The 16,831-nt window shown below is 42.0% G+C and overlaps 1 protein-coding gene across 1 annotated transcript in view; it reads right to left on the bottom strand.

The window, feature by feature from the left end:
- The window catches only part of LOC306794967 (protein kinase C-binding protein NELL1-like), a gene marked incomplete at both ends in the record, with an annotated part of 180,531 nt that extends 166,286 nt beyond the window's left edge, over window positions 1-14,245 (bottom strand). The window contains 5 exon segments of the mRNA XM_079293263.1: window positions 13,409-13,537; window positions 14,057-14,124; window positions 14,126-14,168; window positions 14,171-14,227; window positions 14,230-14,245. Coding sequence (XP_079149389.1) covers window positions 13,409-13,537; window positions 14,057-14,124; window positions 14,126-14,168; window positions 14,171-14,227; window positions 14,230-14,245 — 313 coding nt within the window.
- Between the last annotated feature and the right edge of the window lie 2,586 nt (window positions 14,246-16,831).

The following is a 16,831-nucleotide window of genomic DNA, read 5'->3' as shown; positions in this document are numbered from 1 at the left end:
TATATATATAAGTATAAGTATATACACACACACACACACACACATGTCCATATCTCCTCTGGTATGAACATTGGTCACAACTGGAATCCATTGTCCTTTAATGCCCCCTTTCAAGCCTACAGGGGATTGTGTTTGATCATCAGAACAGCTTACGTGGTTGAGTATCACTTTAAGGACAGAACTTCCATCAATGTCGTGACTTCACACCGCAGAAGGACAGATTTAAACATTCAGCACTTATCTATAAAACTAAAAATCTATTTGGAACCAAATGAGTTATTCTGATAGTTCTTCAAAACTTCTGTCATCATCCTAGTTGGTCTCCAGTCCACACCTGTGTGGATACGAGTCAACATTGCCGGCCTATTGCACTGCTTCTACAGGCCTAGTTAAGGTTAGATGAAGACACATTGTGTATGTGCTTTAAATGTTTCATCGCAGTTCCCCAGCAGCTGAATGTACGAGCTGCCCCGCCAATAAAGAAAGAGACAAAGAGAGAGAATACTACTTCATGATTTTGTATAAAACAGCATCTCACTGCAGTGGCTGATTGTAAATCTAGTCTGTGTACTTAGTTTCAACTTAAATTCAATTGCAATGTTATTGTATTCATTTTAGAGCAAAAAAAGTGTCGCTGGTTTTATGATGCTAATGATACCAACACAAAATGCTGACATCGTCGAAACAAAATCAGCATTTTTACCTTCAGAGCAGCTGGGCTGAAGAATGTCAAAGATGGAAGGTTCTTCAGTTCATCCAACACTTATACCGATAGCTGTTATTCAGCCATGAAACATTATCAGGATATTCAATGTATACTTTTGATGATGCTCCTGATCTTTGCTTTAACGCACAAAATATCTAAATCTAATGTGTAGATTTGCCATAACATATTGGGTTACATTTAAATTACATAACATTTACATTAGACATTTCTGTTATTTGTTTCTTTTGTATTATTTGATTAATTTCATTGCCGTAATTGTTAATATAACAATGATGGCCAACGAGCAACTGTCAAATGGTTCGAATTTTCTAAATAAATGAAACATATTTGAGTGAAAACGTACCGAACCATGATTCTAAAACCTAGGTTCATACTGAACTGGAATTGTTGCGTAGCGTTACAGCTCTATAGCCTTTATTATGTCAAAAAAACATCATATAAGCTGGTTTATTGCTCTCAAGCATTGATATTAGCCTGGCTTTAATGACATCTACTGGGCACATTCATGCTTCCCAGGAGCTGAACCCTTTCCATTTTGGACACACCTCAAGCTTTTATCTAACACCACCATCAGGACAAAATATCAACTCTGATACTCCAGACATCTTATAATGCAGGGGTTTTCAAAGTCTGCCAGTGCCACCACCACCCCAGACTAAAAAGAGACAACTGTGACTTTTATTCCTGTTTTTTGTTTATTTTCTAACGTTCTGTACCATCCATTTTAAAAAGCACTGGTCACCAAACATACACATGCACACACCCACCCAAACCCTTTCAGCTAAAAGTGACACCGTGACTACCACAGACACTAAGGTGCATAACAGGATGCTGCATCCATCTGACAACCTGCAAATGTTAGCTGACGTCTGACAAATCCATACCTGTCAACCTAATGGAAACCAGGAGAAGTGCCAGTTGTGGCCACCTCCCCCCTGTTTGAAACTGTTTTCTTAAGACCTTTAAGAAAAACTTTTGTCAGCCTCCAGAGGCATGTGAAGTTTAATTTGCACTTGAAACAGGAGAACCCGCAGGATAGGTTTGGCGAGGTGTTCGCATGGCAACAGCGATATGCTCAGCGCTTGCTCCAGCGTGTTACAGGCGTCGGCTTGACTTTAAAAGGTTGTCCGTGACACCTTTTGCCTTGAAGCTGCCGCGGTTGCATCTTATGGTATGGTGGATTACCAGCCAAGTGCAACTATGCCATCCCAACATACTTTCCCTCTGCACATACGTTGGCAATGGAAGCGCAGGCGAGTGCAACAGCTTGTCAAGGTATGCCAGATACATTCTAGATCTGTGAGCTGTCAGTGAGTGGAAGAACACATTAGCAAGAGGCCAAATATTAAATGGCGAGATGTATATTTGTATTTAGTGGAGACGTATAAGAATACACCGGCATGAAACTATGAGGTTACAACTCACTAAATGCCTTACAAATACATTTTCTTTGTTCATGTACAGATTTACCCTGACAGACTCAGCATCTTGACTTTATGGGCTCTAAAAATATGAGCATTTTATATTTCAGTTCAGTGTTAATCAAGACATTTAATAGCTTGCATTTATTGTGATTATCTCGTCGTGATTATCTTAGGGGTAAAAAAACTAAACGACTTGCTGTTGGCTGGAGATCGTATTCTCTCAAAGGTTAACGTCATGATATTATTATGATTATTCAATTTAAAAGAAAAAGTAGCAAGAAAACATGAGACGAAAGCAGAACATTTTACAGTTTGGCCTGCCTGTCATTGTGTGTGGTCGGTGAGATTATGTGTCTTAGCTTTTAATCATCAATTTAACATCAATATATATGCTGTGTAGGGTCAGGTAATATATTTTTTATGAACAGCATGCACATTCCAGAAGCTGATTCATGTTTCTCTATGATGGGATTCATGAGTAATGTCATAACCGACGACACACTACCGTCCAACAGCAAAGTCAAATGGCTCGCTAGAAGCGAAACATTGATTCTGTTGGTAGTGAAGTTGTGGCTGCTAGAGTAGAACGCATCCTACTTCATATCCTCGCGCTACCAACATGTCATTAGCTGCAATTAGTCGCAACAGAGCCAAATTCCAATTCCAATCTATGATAGGTTATAAAGCCACCGGAGTGATAGTGAACGCAATTACAGCGTGCCTATGATAGCATCAAAACAAAGACAATGGCTCCAGGCAGGACAAAGCAGGGCTAATTATATCAGGCTTCTGATGGAGATAGGAAGGTGCTGAAGGCTCATTCTTGCACCTTCCTCAAACAGTTTGAGGCAGCGATAAATAGACAGAGTTTAATTGCTCCACGCTGAGGTTAGTGTGCCACTTTCCAGTCATGCAAGCAGAGGATTTTGAAAATGAGCGCGTCGTATTGCAGATGGCATTTCTCTGTGTGAGCCCGACGTTAGAGGGGGCTTTGAGTGCATGATCACGCACGATTGCATCTACTTTCCAGACGGTCAATTATAAACTTGTAACTTTCGTGAGAGCAAAAAACAGCACAATTTGGTGCTGAAAAACTTACAATGTAACATATCGGAGGAATAAAAAGGAGCCAGCGATCCAGCCTGCTTCTGTGCAGTGAACTCTGTAGGGAGCTGCAATACGTGGTGTTGTTTTGAACGCTGTAACTATTTACTACGAATGTGTACGCGTTTGTGTGCTGCACACCAGAGTGAGCTGGATGACTCAGACCTACGAGGTCAACAACCACGCTTTACAATGATTAGAGATAATCTTAGAAACTGCATCCATTAACAGATCTTTAAGATGTGGAAGGACATCTCATAATAAACAAAAAATCTGAGAAAATACACTTTATTTACCTTTCATATAGGTCAGGATATGCTATATCGTGAGGAAAGAGCAACTACAAAATATTGAAAAGATAAAGCAGATAATTTAAACAATTTAAAAAGAAATAAAAAATGTAAAGATTCCACAGCCACACCAGTAAAGAATCCTGTGAAAGCCGCTGCTGGCAAGGTAACATTACTAGAGCAGACATGGAGGAGCGTGAAGTAAATACAGAGCAGGGGAGCGATCGCAGCCAACTCAAGCTGAGGAAGAACTCTGGTTATATGATGAGGAAGCGGGGATGCACCAATACTGCTGTTTTACTGATATGTGAGTATACTTGCCAATACCGAGTACCAATATAAGTACTTCATGATACCATTTCACTTCTGACAATACCTTTCTATTTTCATCGGATGTTTCTCACGTTTTGTCGACACAAAGCGAGCATAGTTCTTTGCAGCAGGGATGTTCATAATTGGCTGTGCATCCGTTAAAATAAATACTACAAAGACAATAACAGCGGCTTGTCACATACAGAAGAATAGCGGGTCCACCTTAACGTCTGGGTAAAGCAAAAACAAATATGTGATCTGATGATTTTGGATAATTCCCACCACAACCAAGAGTGTTTTAAAAAAAACTCAACGGATGGTAAAAGAGGGGGAGAATTCCACAGTTTGGATCAGAAACTGCAGATGGCAGCTTCACTGTAGTTCTTCAATGCCAGAAATAGTTCCTTTGCTGTAAATCCCTGCTATTGATCGTGTTCCCAGGAGGCTGTGATACTCCGGACCAATTATGTGGATTTTAGGTCTGGCTGTGCCAGGTGAGATGTTGCTTCCCACATCTAACAGAGGGCACGTTTGTCTGGACATTGTTTCTCTACGTTGCCGTTAATGTGACAGCAGGGGGGGGGGGCGGCAATGGAGACACGTCTGTCCCTTTAAAAGATATCGCCCTCATGTGCGATGAATAATTCAGATGGAATAATTCCGCTGAGGTTCCTGTGAGGTGGGACCAGTGTCTCGCCTCCTCCAGCAGTAGGACAGCCAGGAAGCTCATACATAAAAGATGAAAGGTTTGATAGCCTCCGTTGGATTCAGGGGCAGGGACTGTGCGCAGTGGACTTTAAGAGTCGTAGCCTGGCTTAGCTCGCGGCTCGTGAACTGCCCACAGCCTCTCGGGCCTGCCTGCATGGGGCTCTGTGACATATGCAACCCAACTCCACTCTGCAGTCAGAAGGGGAGGTATAAATAGCAACAAAATGGATGCAGGAGAGAATGAGACTTCAGTGAAACCGCTGTTTCTAGCCAATCACACTTTAAACCACAAGCAAATTGTGTTTGGGTCACATTGTGCCGTTGCCCTATTTGTGCTCAATCAAGAGTTCGAAAAAATGTGTCACCACCTATTTCTCCCTCTTAAACCACCTGCTGTTTAATTCCTCTGCAGCATCTGCAATTGTGAGCTAAATGTGGCTCTTTAATTTGCCATTTTCCTTTTTCCATTTTGTTGCATGCAGCTCAGTCTCATTTCCACCGTGAGGGAACAGACAGATCCGTTCGAGTGGAGCCAAACCTTCTGCCTGCCCAATCGCCTGACACAAACATGATAACATTTCACTGTGGAGCAAAGGTTGGCATATTTTGACTTTCTAAAACAGGAGTAACATGCGCAGCGCTGATACGCTCAGAGGAAAGGAGACCTGCAGTGAGACGTGGATTTATCGGCCTGTGTTGTTAACCTGGTGGAGAGAAAACTGGTGGTGAAATGGAACTCATATGTAAGAGATGCAACAAAAAGCATGAAGAGTTACGAGGTACAAAGCCAAACAGTTAATGTGTTCATCATTCAGGTTAAACAATGATTTACATGTTGTATCCCTTTATCTAACCGACAGCGAGCGAGCTGCCTGTTTTGATGGATTGAACCTTCATCCATCCGTGTCTTCATCAGGTCATCGTTGCAGCTTTTAAGGCTCAACTGATAAGAGGCCAACGTGTCGTTAGCGAGTGGTGTTGGGTGTGGTTTTATCAGAGAGGTTTTTTGCATGGTCGAATACATAAGCACATACCCACCGACGGTTCCCTGAGACAATCACACCATGAATTTGAAAGATCATTGCAATTCTGTCATTCGGTCTTTCGGACTTACATGTATCACCATCACCAGCATGATGGGACGTTATTCAGCCGTTATTTGTCAGCCACGAAAGAGAGACTTCTGGGAGGACAGCATCTTATTCTCCCGCCCTTATTTGAACAATTGCCGTTATGGGGTATGTGTTTAAACTATTAGGCTACCAGGGCACCCCTAATATATTGTATGGTGTCATGCGAGAACTGCCTAATCCTATCTTCCAGGTCCTCATGACAGGAGAGGCACACAGGCAGACCGTGGAGCCAGCAAGTGTTTTTTTCTTTCTTTTACTAATCAGTCACATGTTGATTGAGTGTTTACATGTAGAATGTACAAGCCAATTAGCATTCAATTATTAGATTAAAATGATGATAAAATAGCCCGGTAGCTGCCATCTGGCGAGGTATCAGAGCCGAGCTTCGACGACACACTCCCTGATTGTTGGGAGATGACAGAGACGAAAACATCCACTGTTACAGATAATTAGGAGCTCTTCTTTTCAGTGTTTTCAAGGACAGTAATTATTGCAATCAATCTGGCCCTGCCTCAATTAAGCCTTTAAAACTTCAGGGAATCGGTTTTCCCCATCTGCAATTAGAGACCATTATTATTACCATTCGTCGTCATTAAAAATGCTTCTGTTGAAAAGGCATCGACAAAGTAAACTCTTTAAGCGAGAGAAGTAGTGAGAAACCTGTTGCATCTACCTCTGAGTAGTTTGCTGAGAAGTAGTGAGATTTGCCTCTTACTCAACACTTGGTTTCAGTGTTTATTTTTCTATAATTGACTACTTTCCTGTGTGATTGGTGCAAATAGGACTGACAGTGTTCATTTTGGCAGCTATTCTTGATTTAGTCGTAGCCTTTAGACAAAAATGTGTATTAGTTTTAATCACATTTAAGTAATTTTATCCTCCGTAGTCTTCGTCTAGTTTTAGTCAACGACGACTCAAAAGAGCTTTAGTCGATGAAAATTTGTAACAATTTGGTCAATATTTCGTCATTTTGTTCAGTCAAAATGTTTTCTTTCTTAATATTGTCAGCTATTTTTTTTAATCTGTTAAAATGTCCTTTATTAGTCATCAGAGTATCCATTTCAATGAATCTATTCCAGCCAAAACCATCATTTTTTCATTTCAGTCAAATGTATTTCACATAATATTTGATCTTATCATTATCTAATGAAAACCACAGGTTGAGTGATTAGGAATGCAGCTTTGCCAGCTTTATCCAGAATTATCCAGACTTCAAATTTGAACAATAATCTACATGTTAGCTAGCTGTGCAATCACCAGTTTGCAGTGGAGGGGAGCTAGAGTAATGATGTTTTGACTTTTATTTATGTTAGCGGTTGACAGGAGATAAACCTGTGGCGCTAACATTAGCAGAGTACGGTAGCACATGTGTAACTATCGTTAGCACTTCTATGCAACCCAGCCTGGGTTGCATAGAAGTGCTAAAGGCTACTGAATGTATACACATGCTGCTTTTGTTTTTTGATGATCGTAGCAGTAAATAATGACCTACACGGATTTAAAGAAACGGTGTCAATCCTTAATTTCATTGTCTTCTAGCTGAAGGGGAGGTTCACTTTTAAATTGTGATCTGTAGACTTCAGCTTCTATCTTTATCTTTTTTTCTGCTGAATCAGTTTGACATACTGGATAAATCCATCCTGGATACAACACATTGTAGACCCTTCTGTCTGCTTCTCTCTGAAATCACATCTGATCATATTCATTTCGTGAGTGCAGTTACTGGCAGTTACTCCACGGTAACTCTGACAGCTTGGCGGAGTAGCAGCAGGGGGCGGGTTTTGCCAGGGGTCAATTAGTATGATAATTGGAAAGATTATATTTGAGCTAGAGACAGTCAGCGGAATGGGAAACAGATCAAATAAACTAATACTGCCTTACTTACTCACTGTTGGATACAAGTTACTATTCAATTGGATTGGGACACTTTTGCGGTTCTTTTTTGTCTGTGGGTCAGTTATAGATTGTGTGAGTGAAATCCTAAAAGAGCTTATTGCTGTTTGGATAAACCACCATAATAAAACCTGGTAATAAAAAAAAACATCACTTCTTAAACTCACTAATTAAATCAACACGTTAAATCTTGTTTGTTTAATCAGTACAAAAACCTAAATGAGAAAACAATAAATAGTGGTTTACACACAGGTTCCTGTAAAACAGAGACATTTTACACGTCGGTTTACACATCGGTTGTTGTGTACGGACTGAACCAACAAGATGTAATGTGTGAATTAGTGAGTTTCTCCTGTAGCCTCACATTAAAAAGGACAAACATGAGAGTGGGATCACAAGAAAGCAATGTTGAACTACTCAGTGGCGTGTTTGAATGTACACTTTCTCTCTAAATACCTATACATCAGTGAGTGATGTCCTGGATTTCCTAGAATAGCGTTTGAGGGCTTGAAGCCATTACTGTCAACTGATTGTAAATAAAGGGAACAAATGTGACCGAGTTCCTAGTCAACAAGGACGTACTGCACACCCCCTTCTTTTAACTCAAATTGCAATCTGGAGCGTTTACTGTGTTTCACTCTCACAAAGGATTTCTCCCTGCATGGTTGTTAAACATCAATGCAAAGTCTCTCTCTAATTCTGAAGGGCTGACACCACAACCTGACATCCGTAGTTGATGTGTTACATTGCTGACATTTTTCCTGCAATTAAAGTCCATTGTAGTTTTGCTGGGAACATCTTGGTGTAAATGCAATGTGCATCAGCTGTAGCTCTTTGTCAGACAGCAGTGGGGTGTTTAAGTGTGGATTTCAGCTTTAAATGAGGTTGGAAAAAAGGTTTTGTCTGGAATCAACAGGAAGGTCGATTAAACGTTAGTTAACAACCATTTCAGCCCTGAAGACTGCAGAGTTGTTGTATGTTCAGGATAATTGGAGGAAAAGGCTGATGAGAGGCGTGTTATAGATCTCAGGGATATCAAGATCAAGGCTGCATTTGTTTTTTTCATTTAACTGTTTAACATTAATGATTTTGAGTAAGAGAGTCAATGAAGAGCAGAGGGATCTATACTGACCAGAGCTGTTTGTCAATCTGTTCATTGAAACGGTCTTCAGAGGATTTAAATCACCAGGAAATAAACGATTGGAATAGACTTCGGGCGCTTTATGGCTATTATTGAAAATATTTCAAGAAGCAATCTCACATGACAGGAAGATAAGAAACAAATGAGGGAATATTACTTGAAAATGGATTATCATATTTTGACTTTGGTCATGTGACGATGAGCCAAACAATATTTCATTCAGCTTATGATTCATTACCTTAAAACACAATAAAGAATACCCAGATCTTCAAACTCCTTCACAGCCACATCAGTGCAATATCATGCAGTACAAACATAGTAGATTAGTATTTAAATCATTTTTGAAAGGTATTTTCAGCCATGTTTGCTCTCCAGATTCTTGCTGAAATTGCTGTCTGGGACAAAAAGTGTCCTCAAACTAAAGGGTTTAACTTCCTGTAAAACCGTAAAATTTGATTGCTGGATGGATGAAAAATTAAGATCTTTATCTTTATACAGTGGTATAAAAAAAAAGGTAAAATTTGTCCCGAGTCTGGCATTAAGAGAAAGGTCATGTTGTTCCCTAAATGAAAGGATTTATCCTCAGCATGGTGGTCATTTTAGGACATCACAGACTCAGCTGGTCTAGTTCAGCTCTACACCGTCAGACTCAGTTGCTCAAAGTTCAACTTTCACAAATCTAACTATAGCTTGGTCTGAAACAGATGCATGAAAAACATTAGATGAGATTCAAAATGAGGTCAACCTAAACACATCCAAATAAAGAATTTAACACCAACAATGGCACCAATTAACACATTTCACATCACACTCCAAGAACACATTTTTCTCCTGTTATGAAAAGGACGTACCAGATGATCAAAGCTGACCAAAAGTGCTTGGATCCACTCCAAGTTTTAGACAGAGCGACGTCACAATACCAGAAACATAGAAGCAAATACTGATACCAGTGAAACTCCACGATTCTCAATCGCCAATTTGATACCAAGGTAAAAAACAAATCCCATGCACTTCAACATACACTCCTTTATTAACGTTACGGTCCTTAATATGAATCCCTGATGATTAGGGGTGTAACGGTTCACAAAACTCACGGTTGGGTTGGGTACGATACAGTGGAGCCACGGTTCGGTACGTTTCGGTACAGTAGAAAACTATAAATGCCAGAGAAATGTACTTGATTTTAAAATATATTCATTCATCACAACTAACATCATTAAGTTATTCTTTGACTTTGAACAATGATGGAACTATACCTGAGTGACTCATCTTCTGGGGTGTCTTCTTAGCAACACATAAGCATAAAAAACAAAAACTGCTCCTTAATGTTATGTAGTATTGTTACTTACATCTTGTATTGTTACTTACATCTTGTATTGTTACTTACATCTTGCAAAAGAGATTTTTCATCTCAATGGGACTACCTGGTTAAATAAAGGTTTAAAGAAAAGAAAAGAAAAAAAAAAAAAAATTTTTATTCAAACGTATTGTTCGGTTCGTCATGCGTACCGAACCGTGAGCCTCGTACCGAACGGTTCAATACCAATACGCGTATTGTTACACCCCTACTGATGATCCACCTCAAGTTTCTCGTCCAAACCTAATTTTTACAACATGATAACGTCATTATCTACCTTAGCCCAATACTCATTTTTGCTGAATAGAGCTTGAACACATCATAACCTAACTCAATGCACCCTCCGTACGTTAGCTATTAGCTCCGTTAATTAGCCAATCAGGACTGTGCGGCCCACCAGCTGCTGACAGTTAACATTAACTAGCTTTCCTCCAGCTGATATCAACGGGGATTTGCTGTTCACAATGTAGGATATTTAAGGAAAACGTTCTACGGTCCCGCGGATCACAGGGGCGCCGTTAGTCTAGAGCCCTGACAAGTACAGTCACAGTTTCAGAATTGTTACATCAACTTGGTAGCAAAGTGTTAAAATGACACAAACACCACAAACCAATAGAAGGGCGCCCTTCCTGATCTAGTTGGACTGAATATAATTCAGACACGGCCCGACTGAGGTCCCGTCTCGGGTCTGAGATATTAGGAACAAGTGGGCCTGTAGCTTAACCTCACCTTGTAATATGCATGGGCTCTTAGGCGGAATGCTTGAAGCTGAACGACAGCAGCCAGAGGTTCTGTTCTCTGGGAACCAAGAATGTTTCATGCTAATCCATCTAATGGTTGTTCAGGTATTTTTTTAAATGTCGTATTTCCGAGAACTGAGCATCATTCTAGATGAGGGAAGCCAAGTACTCGTCAATTTGCCAGCATCTGTTTGAAGTTGTTTGAAGATGTTTCACTCTGGACCAAACTAAAAGATCAACAGACCCAAATGTACCCACAGTGGGACAGCAAAATACAAACTGATAATCAACATTGAAATCATTTGAAATGGAAACCACCATTGGGACAGAGAGGGTGTCTGATTAGTGAGGTTGACGATCTGGGTTCCAATGTAGGATGAAAAACTAGGTCAGCCCCCTTCTTGACAAACTAAACTTCATTCAGTACATCACAGAAGTTCCCACAACGTAAAGCAATCATGAAAATAAATCACGCTACAATAACAAATATCTTATGAGCTTTGTTACCCCACTATCACAGTGTAGGGATGATAGTATTTATCTCTTTCTTTTCAATGCAGAGGTTGGATCACACGTCCAGATAAGGACGCATTCGGGGAGGCTGCACTCGTCTGCCTTTCATTAATTGGCACTGGTGCATTACTCTGGTGGAAACTCAAGAGGAGAAATCTATTTCCAAAAACAAACCATCTGTTTGTGAATCACTGGGATACTGGAGAGACTGGTCCTAGCCTCCAGCCAAAGACACTGCCAGAGCCGTCTCTCTTTCTCTCTCAGTGCTGTTGACACGAATTAGAACACCACTTTGCCCTTTTTTTCCGAGCCCTTTGATCAGCATTACAATATGTTCCGCCACAATTTCTGCAATCAACACAGATGAAATATGGTGTCGAGCTCAGTGCACAACATGATTACGCACAGCGCACATAAATCCTCTTGAATAATCGCTGACCCAATCGAGCACAGCTTCTACTGGACCGGTAATCACGGACTGTGTTTTGGAACCTCGAACATCGACTGTTCCGCTTTGTAAAAGAACGGGGTGCTCTGTGGAGCCATCTGGGTTACAGGGCCATGAATGCAGCGCAAGGGTGGGCAGAGTGTTAAATAGGTCACAACACAGGCATCCTCGTCCAACACCCACAGGTCTACTGTCCCTACTGGATTAGCCCCCTGTTTCCCACTCTATCTTGGTGCTGCACCTCGACCCTGGGAGCCCTGAAACCACAGGGACAGCAGCTTGGAGTAGTCATGTGTGTGTGTGTGTGTGAGAGAGAGTGTGAGAGTGAGAGAGAGAGAGAGAGAGAGAGAGTGAGTGTGTGTGTGTGTGTATCAAGTACAAAGTGAGGTTGTGTATCCCTCATGGCCTCCAGCACTGAATCTTGGACAGCTTCACCTCGTCAGAGTCGGCCAAACCACCTCGACTTCATTCACACAGAGCCAGTGGCGTATCGAGCCAAGCACTCAAGAAAATAAAACCACATCCACACACACAAAACACGATCACCCTGCCGGTATTCAACACCCAGTGCTGCTTATTTGGGATTCAAGCTGCTGGTGTTTGTGCCAGTATCTTTTGAATTTGAATATTTTCATGCCAGAAAAGTAAGAAAGACTCAGTGTTTCTCTCCAACGTTGCATTTCCGTCCAGGTTGGAACAGGATGAGACCTGACTATGATACCTCTCCAATTTAATGTGAATATCATACCCACATGCCTTTGAAAATTGAGCTTTCAAAAATTACAAGAATCACCTAAATAGAAAAAGTTTAAAATATGATAATAAAATCGCCATTACAGGTTTTTTTTTTTTTTTCTGTAGCTGCAGCCAAGCGGGAAACAAAACACACGGAAGCACACAGCAAGCAACTAATCACTAAAACAATGTGAGTTCCTCTCGAACAGTCACTCCGACGTCCCTCACGGTGTCCCACTCCGACGTCCCTCACGGTGTCTCACTCTTCCCTCTTTCTTCTTCTACTCCTGAACAATTCCTCCTCTGCTTAAAGCGGCTCCTCCGAATACTGTGCGTCCTTCTCAGAGTGCAGAGAAGCCAGTGAGCGAAGCAAAGTTGTCTGACACTTTGAACGCACCTCACCCTCAACATCAACTGTTGGGACTTATGGCTTTGACTTTCATCATTTGTTATAGGATAGTGTTGTTGTCTTTCTTTGAGGGACTAAACCAGCTGCGTGCCCTTCAGGGACCTCGCACCTGACGTCCATTAACCACCAGTTGTTGGGATCAAACAACACTGGAAACAGTGGAATTCCTTCACAGACAGGAGCGCTCGAGTGTGTCCAGAAAGAGCCCGAGCATCTGCTGCCTGGGACAAATTAAATGTGGAGTTAATTATGAGAGGAGGCTCCCCGGAGTGGTCCCCGTCAGCATCCTGGCTAACACTGTGACACCAAAAGGTGTGGCGCTGCGTGGCTTTGCCCGCACTAACTAAACGAAACAAAAGGGCGTGCGCGTGCGTGCGAGGAAGCCGTGACACAGTGGAGACAAAGACGTTTTCAGAACTTGAGCAGCGCGACTAACGAGGAAAAGAGATTGTGAAGCGTGCGTGCGTGCGTTACCTCGAAACAGGAAGGCTTTGGTGCTGTTGTGGAGCCCCGCCACTTGGGTAATTCCATAGGTGGCATTTGCCAGGTCAAATTCATTGATGATATCAATCTGGTAGTCTGGATCGGATCCGAAAGCCAGAGCTGCGGGAGAGAAATCAAGGTTATGAGGATGAGAGGTGTTAACAGCCTGCAGAGAGGATTCACGCGGGTTCTAAATCATTTTACAAACAGACAGGGTCACTGCTTCAAATGACTGTGTCTGTTTTCATTTACACGCAGAGTTGTGCTCATGCTGCCCACTGATATGCATCGCATAGCCATCTGTCCGCACCGACACCTGTGTTCTCCACGGGCTGTAGGTGCAACGTGCGCACGCGTCAAGGTAAAACAAACGAAAAGGTGACATCTCTTTTACCTTATCGGCATGCAGGTTGTTCTGAAATATCAACTCAACAAACTGCAGGTGATTGGAAACAAAACAATACTCCGCAGTCCGAAGACACTACCAAAACAAATCGGACTCGCTCGCGCGCAAGGTGCAAACTGAGGAAGCGGTAAAAGACGCGAAGAAGCGCGCGTCACTCGCAGCAGAAGTCCTCATTGCGATGAATAAAAAGAGAATAATAATAAAAAAAAGAGGGGCACGCGGCGTGTTCTTACCTGGTTTTGTAAAAAAGAAGAGGTATAACAAAGCCACGTAAATATCCATTTGTGTTGGAGTTGCGCTACAGAGTCCTCAGCCGTGCGCTCCGCTGCGTATCCACACGATCTCCCGCTCTGGTCCGTCTGGCGCTGTGCGCACCGCTCTCACCTCGCCTGCATGTGGAGGAAAGGAGGAACGGTCCACATCACACGAGCAGGGGGGTTCCCTCGGTGCACAAACAGACCCGTTTACAGCGTTTGAATGCGTCCAAACAGTCCCCGCGTGGAGTCAAATGTGGGACGCACGCGTGTTTATCAGCGACGTATTTTAAACTGAAGTGCAGAACGAACATTTGAGAATATCCTCAACCATCAATCTGTGAAGTTCCCCCTCGCGCTCAGACCACAGAAACTTTCAATTTCGGAGGTGAGAAAAAGGCTTTTCAGAGGAGAGTCGGTGGGTGCAGGATATGGGAATTCTCTGGAATGGATCGCTGCTCTCACTTGTCACAGTAGAGATTATTCAAAGTATTCTCAGTCTCACGGGATTATTAACAACACAGCAGCTGACAAAGTAGAACCGATTCTATTATCTGCATAGCCTGCAGGATATATGTGTTAAGAATGTGTATAATAGCACGGACAACAACAAAAGGAGTCCTGCATCCCCTCTTTGCTTCTAAGACATGCACTGGTCACTTTTGAGATATGGAGCTATTTTGCTTCCATATGTTTCATTTCAGACTCCTGGAAAGAAAACATCCGACACACATTTAGGTGTTTATTTTACTACTTTGTCTCTTTGAGTCTGTCGATAATGCCTTATGTTTATATTTAACGATACAATTTCAGAGAAAAATAAATAAACAAAATAAACAAAGAAATAAGTTTCTTAATATAAGTCCTTAAATAGGTAAATTGCATGGTGATATTTAGTAGTTTAACATTTTTATTCACATTTTGAATGTTGCAAAATATATGTAATATTACAATACATATCTTAAAAGGCTGTTTTCACAAAATGAGGTTCTTCTGATATTCTGAGCCAGAAATCTCCACTTGAGTAACACTTAAATACACCAAACTTTCCAGTTTCATAATTGTCTAAAATGTAAAGGTTTGAGGAATTTGTTAATGTATAATTTATAGCCGGATTTCAGAATCAGAATCAGAACCATTTATTGCCATGGTATGTTGAACATACAAGGAATTTGACGTGACGGGAGGTGCATCGCGTTTGACAACAATCAACAGCGCAAAGTAGAAACATATTCAATTTACAGAAAATATAAAATAAAGTAAAATATAATATAAAATAAAGTGCACAAACGAACAGATAACAGGACTATAAACCAGTGAGATCTAAGTGTAGTGTAACATTGTCGAGTGTAATGGAAGGGCTGTGCGGGGGAGTGACCGGTATAAGTTTGTCCTGGATGACAGTCAGTGGGGGACCCGGGCTCTGTTAATGAGCCCGACTGCCGACGGGAAGAAACTGTTCATGTGTCGTGAGGTCTTGGTCCTGATGGACCTCAGCCTCCTACGGGGCACAAACAGTTTTTGTCCAGGGTGAGAGGGGTCGGCTACAATCTTTCTTGCTCGCTTCAGGGTCCTTGAAGCGAACAAGTCCTGGAGGGACGGCAGATTGCAGCCGATCACCCTCTCAGCAGAGCGAATGATGCGCTGCAGCCTGCCCTTGTCCTTGGCGGTGGCTGCAGCGAACCAGACCGTGATGGAGGAGCAGAGGATGGACTCAATGATGGCTGTGTAGAAATGCACCATCATTGTCTTTGGCAAGAAGTACATCCTCTGCTGAGCCGTCCTGGTGGAGCTGATGTTAAGCTCCCACTTGAGGTCCTGGGATATGATGGAGCCCAGGGAGCGGAAGGGCTCCACTGCATTGACGGGGGAGTCCCACGCACATTTATGTAACATTTAACTCCTAAAACATGAAGAAAAAACACGTTTTGCCGACAGTATTTTCTGATTCGTGATACAAAGAGATATCCTAAATTCCCTCAGTAAAAACCGTTGACTCTAATATGTCAACAAGATCAAATTTAAGCAACTTAGCACACAATATGACAATGCCTCATTTGCATATTTAAACATATTTTCAAGATAATTACAAAACGTAATTGTCTTCATGTAAGTAATTAACTGAGGAAGTTCCCTGATATTTATTTGTTCCCCCCCCCCCCCCCCTATTCACCTGCGTCTCCCCCTAAATCGACCTCCCTTCCTCCCACCTCCTCCGTGCCTCAGAGAATCCCTGGGATTTATCAGCACGATGCTCCAGCCCTCTCTCCTCTGGGTCCCCGGCCTTATTGAGAACCATTAATCACAGCCCTCTCCTGCCTGCCTCTAATTTGTGTACATTGTGAGGTTGTCTGGGTTACCTGCATCAACAACACAAACTGGTGAGGGGGAGAAAACAGCAGTGTGTGCTCCGTGATTATGGCAGTTACACAGCATGCACCAGCTGCTCCGCCTTTACAAGTGGGTTCTATACCGGGGGTGGTGTTATGTCTGCGTTGGGATGCTGGTCACTGTTCCGTGCTCTAAAATTTGACTGTAGACAACAGCAGCATTCTGTAACCACTGATCCAGAACCGTTAAAGTGGCGAGGAAATGTGAATGGCTCGTTGAATTCACGTTTTCTGATTTTGGGTAGCCCACGAAAACAAAATTGTGGGTTGGTAGGCACTGTAGATACCCAAATATATGTGCACAAGCACTAAAAAAAGTGAGTTTTTCATGATAATTCTCCTTCAGTTTAATGAAAGTATTGAT

Source organism: Melanostigma gelatinosum (genome assembly GCF_949748355.1).
Source record: "Melanostigma gelatinosum genome assembly, chromosome: 2".
Lineage (NCBI taxonomy): Eukaryota > Metazoa > Chordata > Actinopteri > Perciformes > Zoarcidae > Melanostigma > Melanostigma gelatinosum.
The sequence above is the reverse complement of the archived record's forward strand: the minus strand, read 5'-3'. Positions and strand labels throughout refer to the sequence as shown.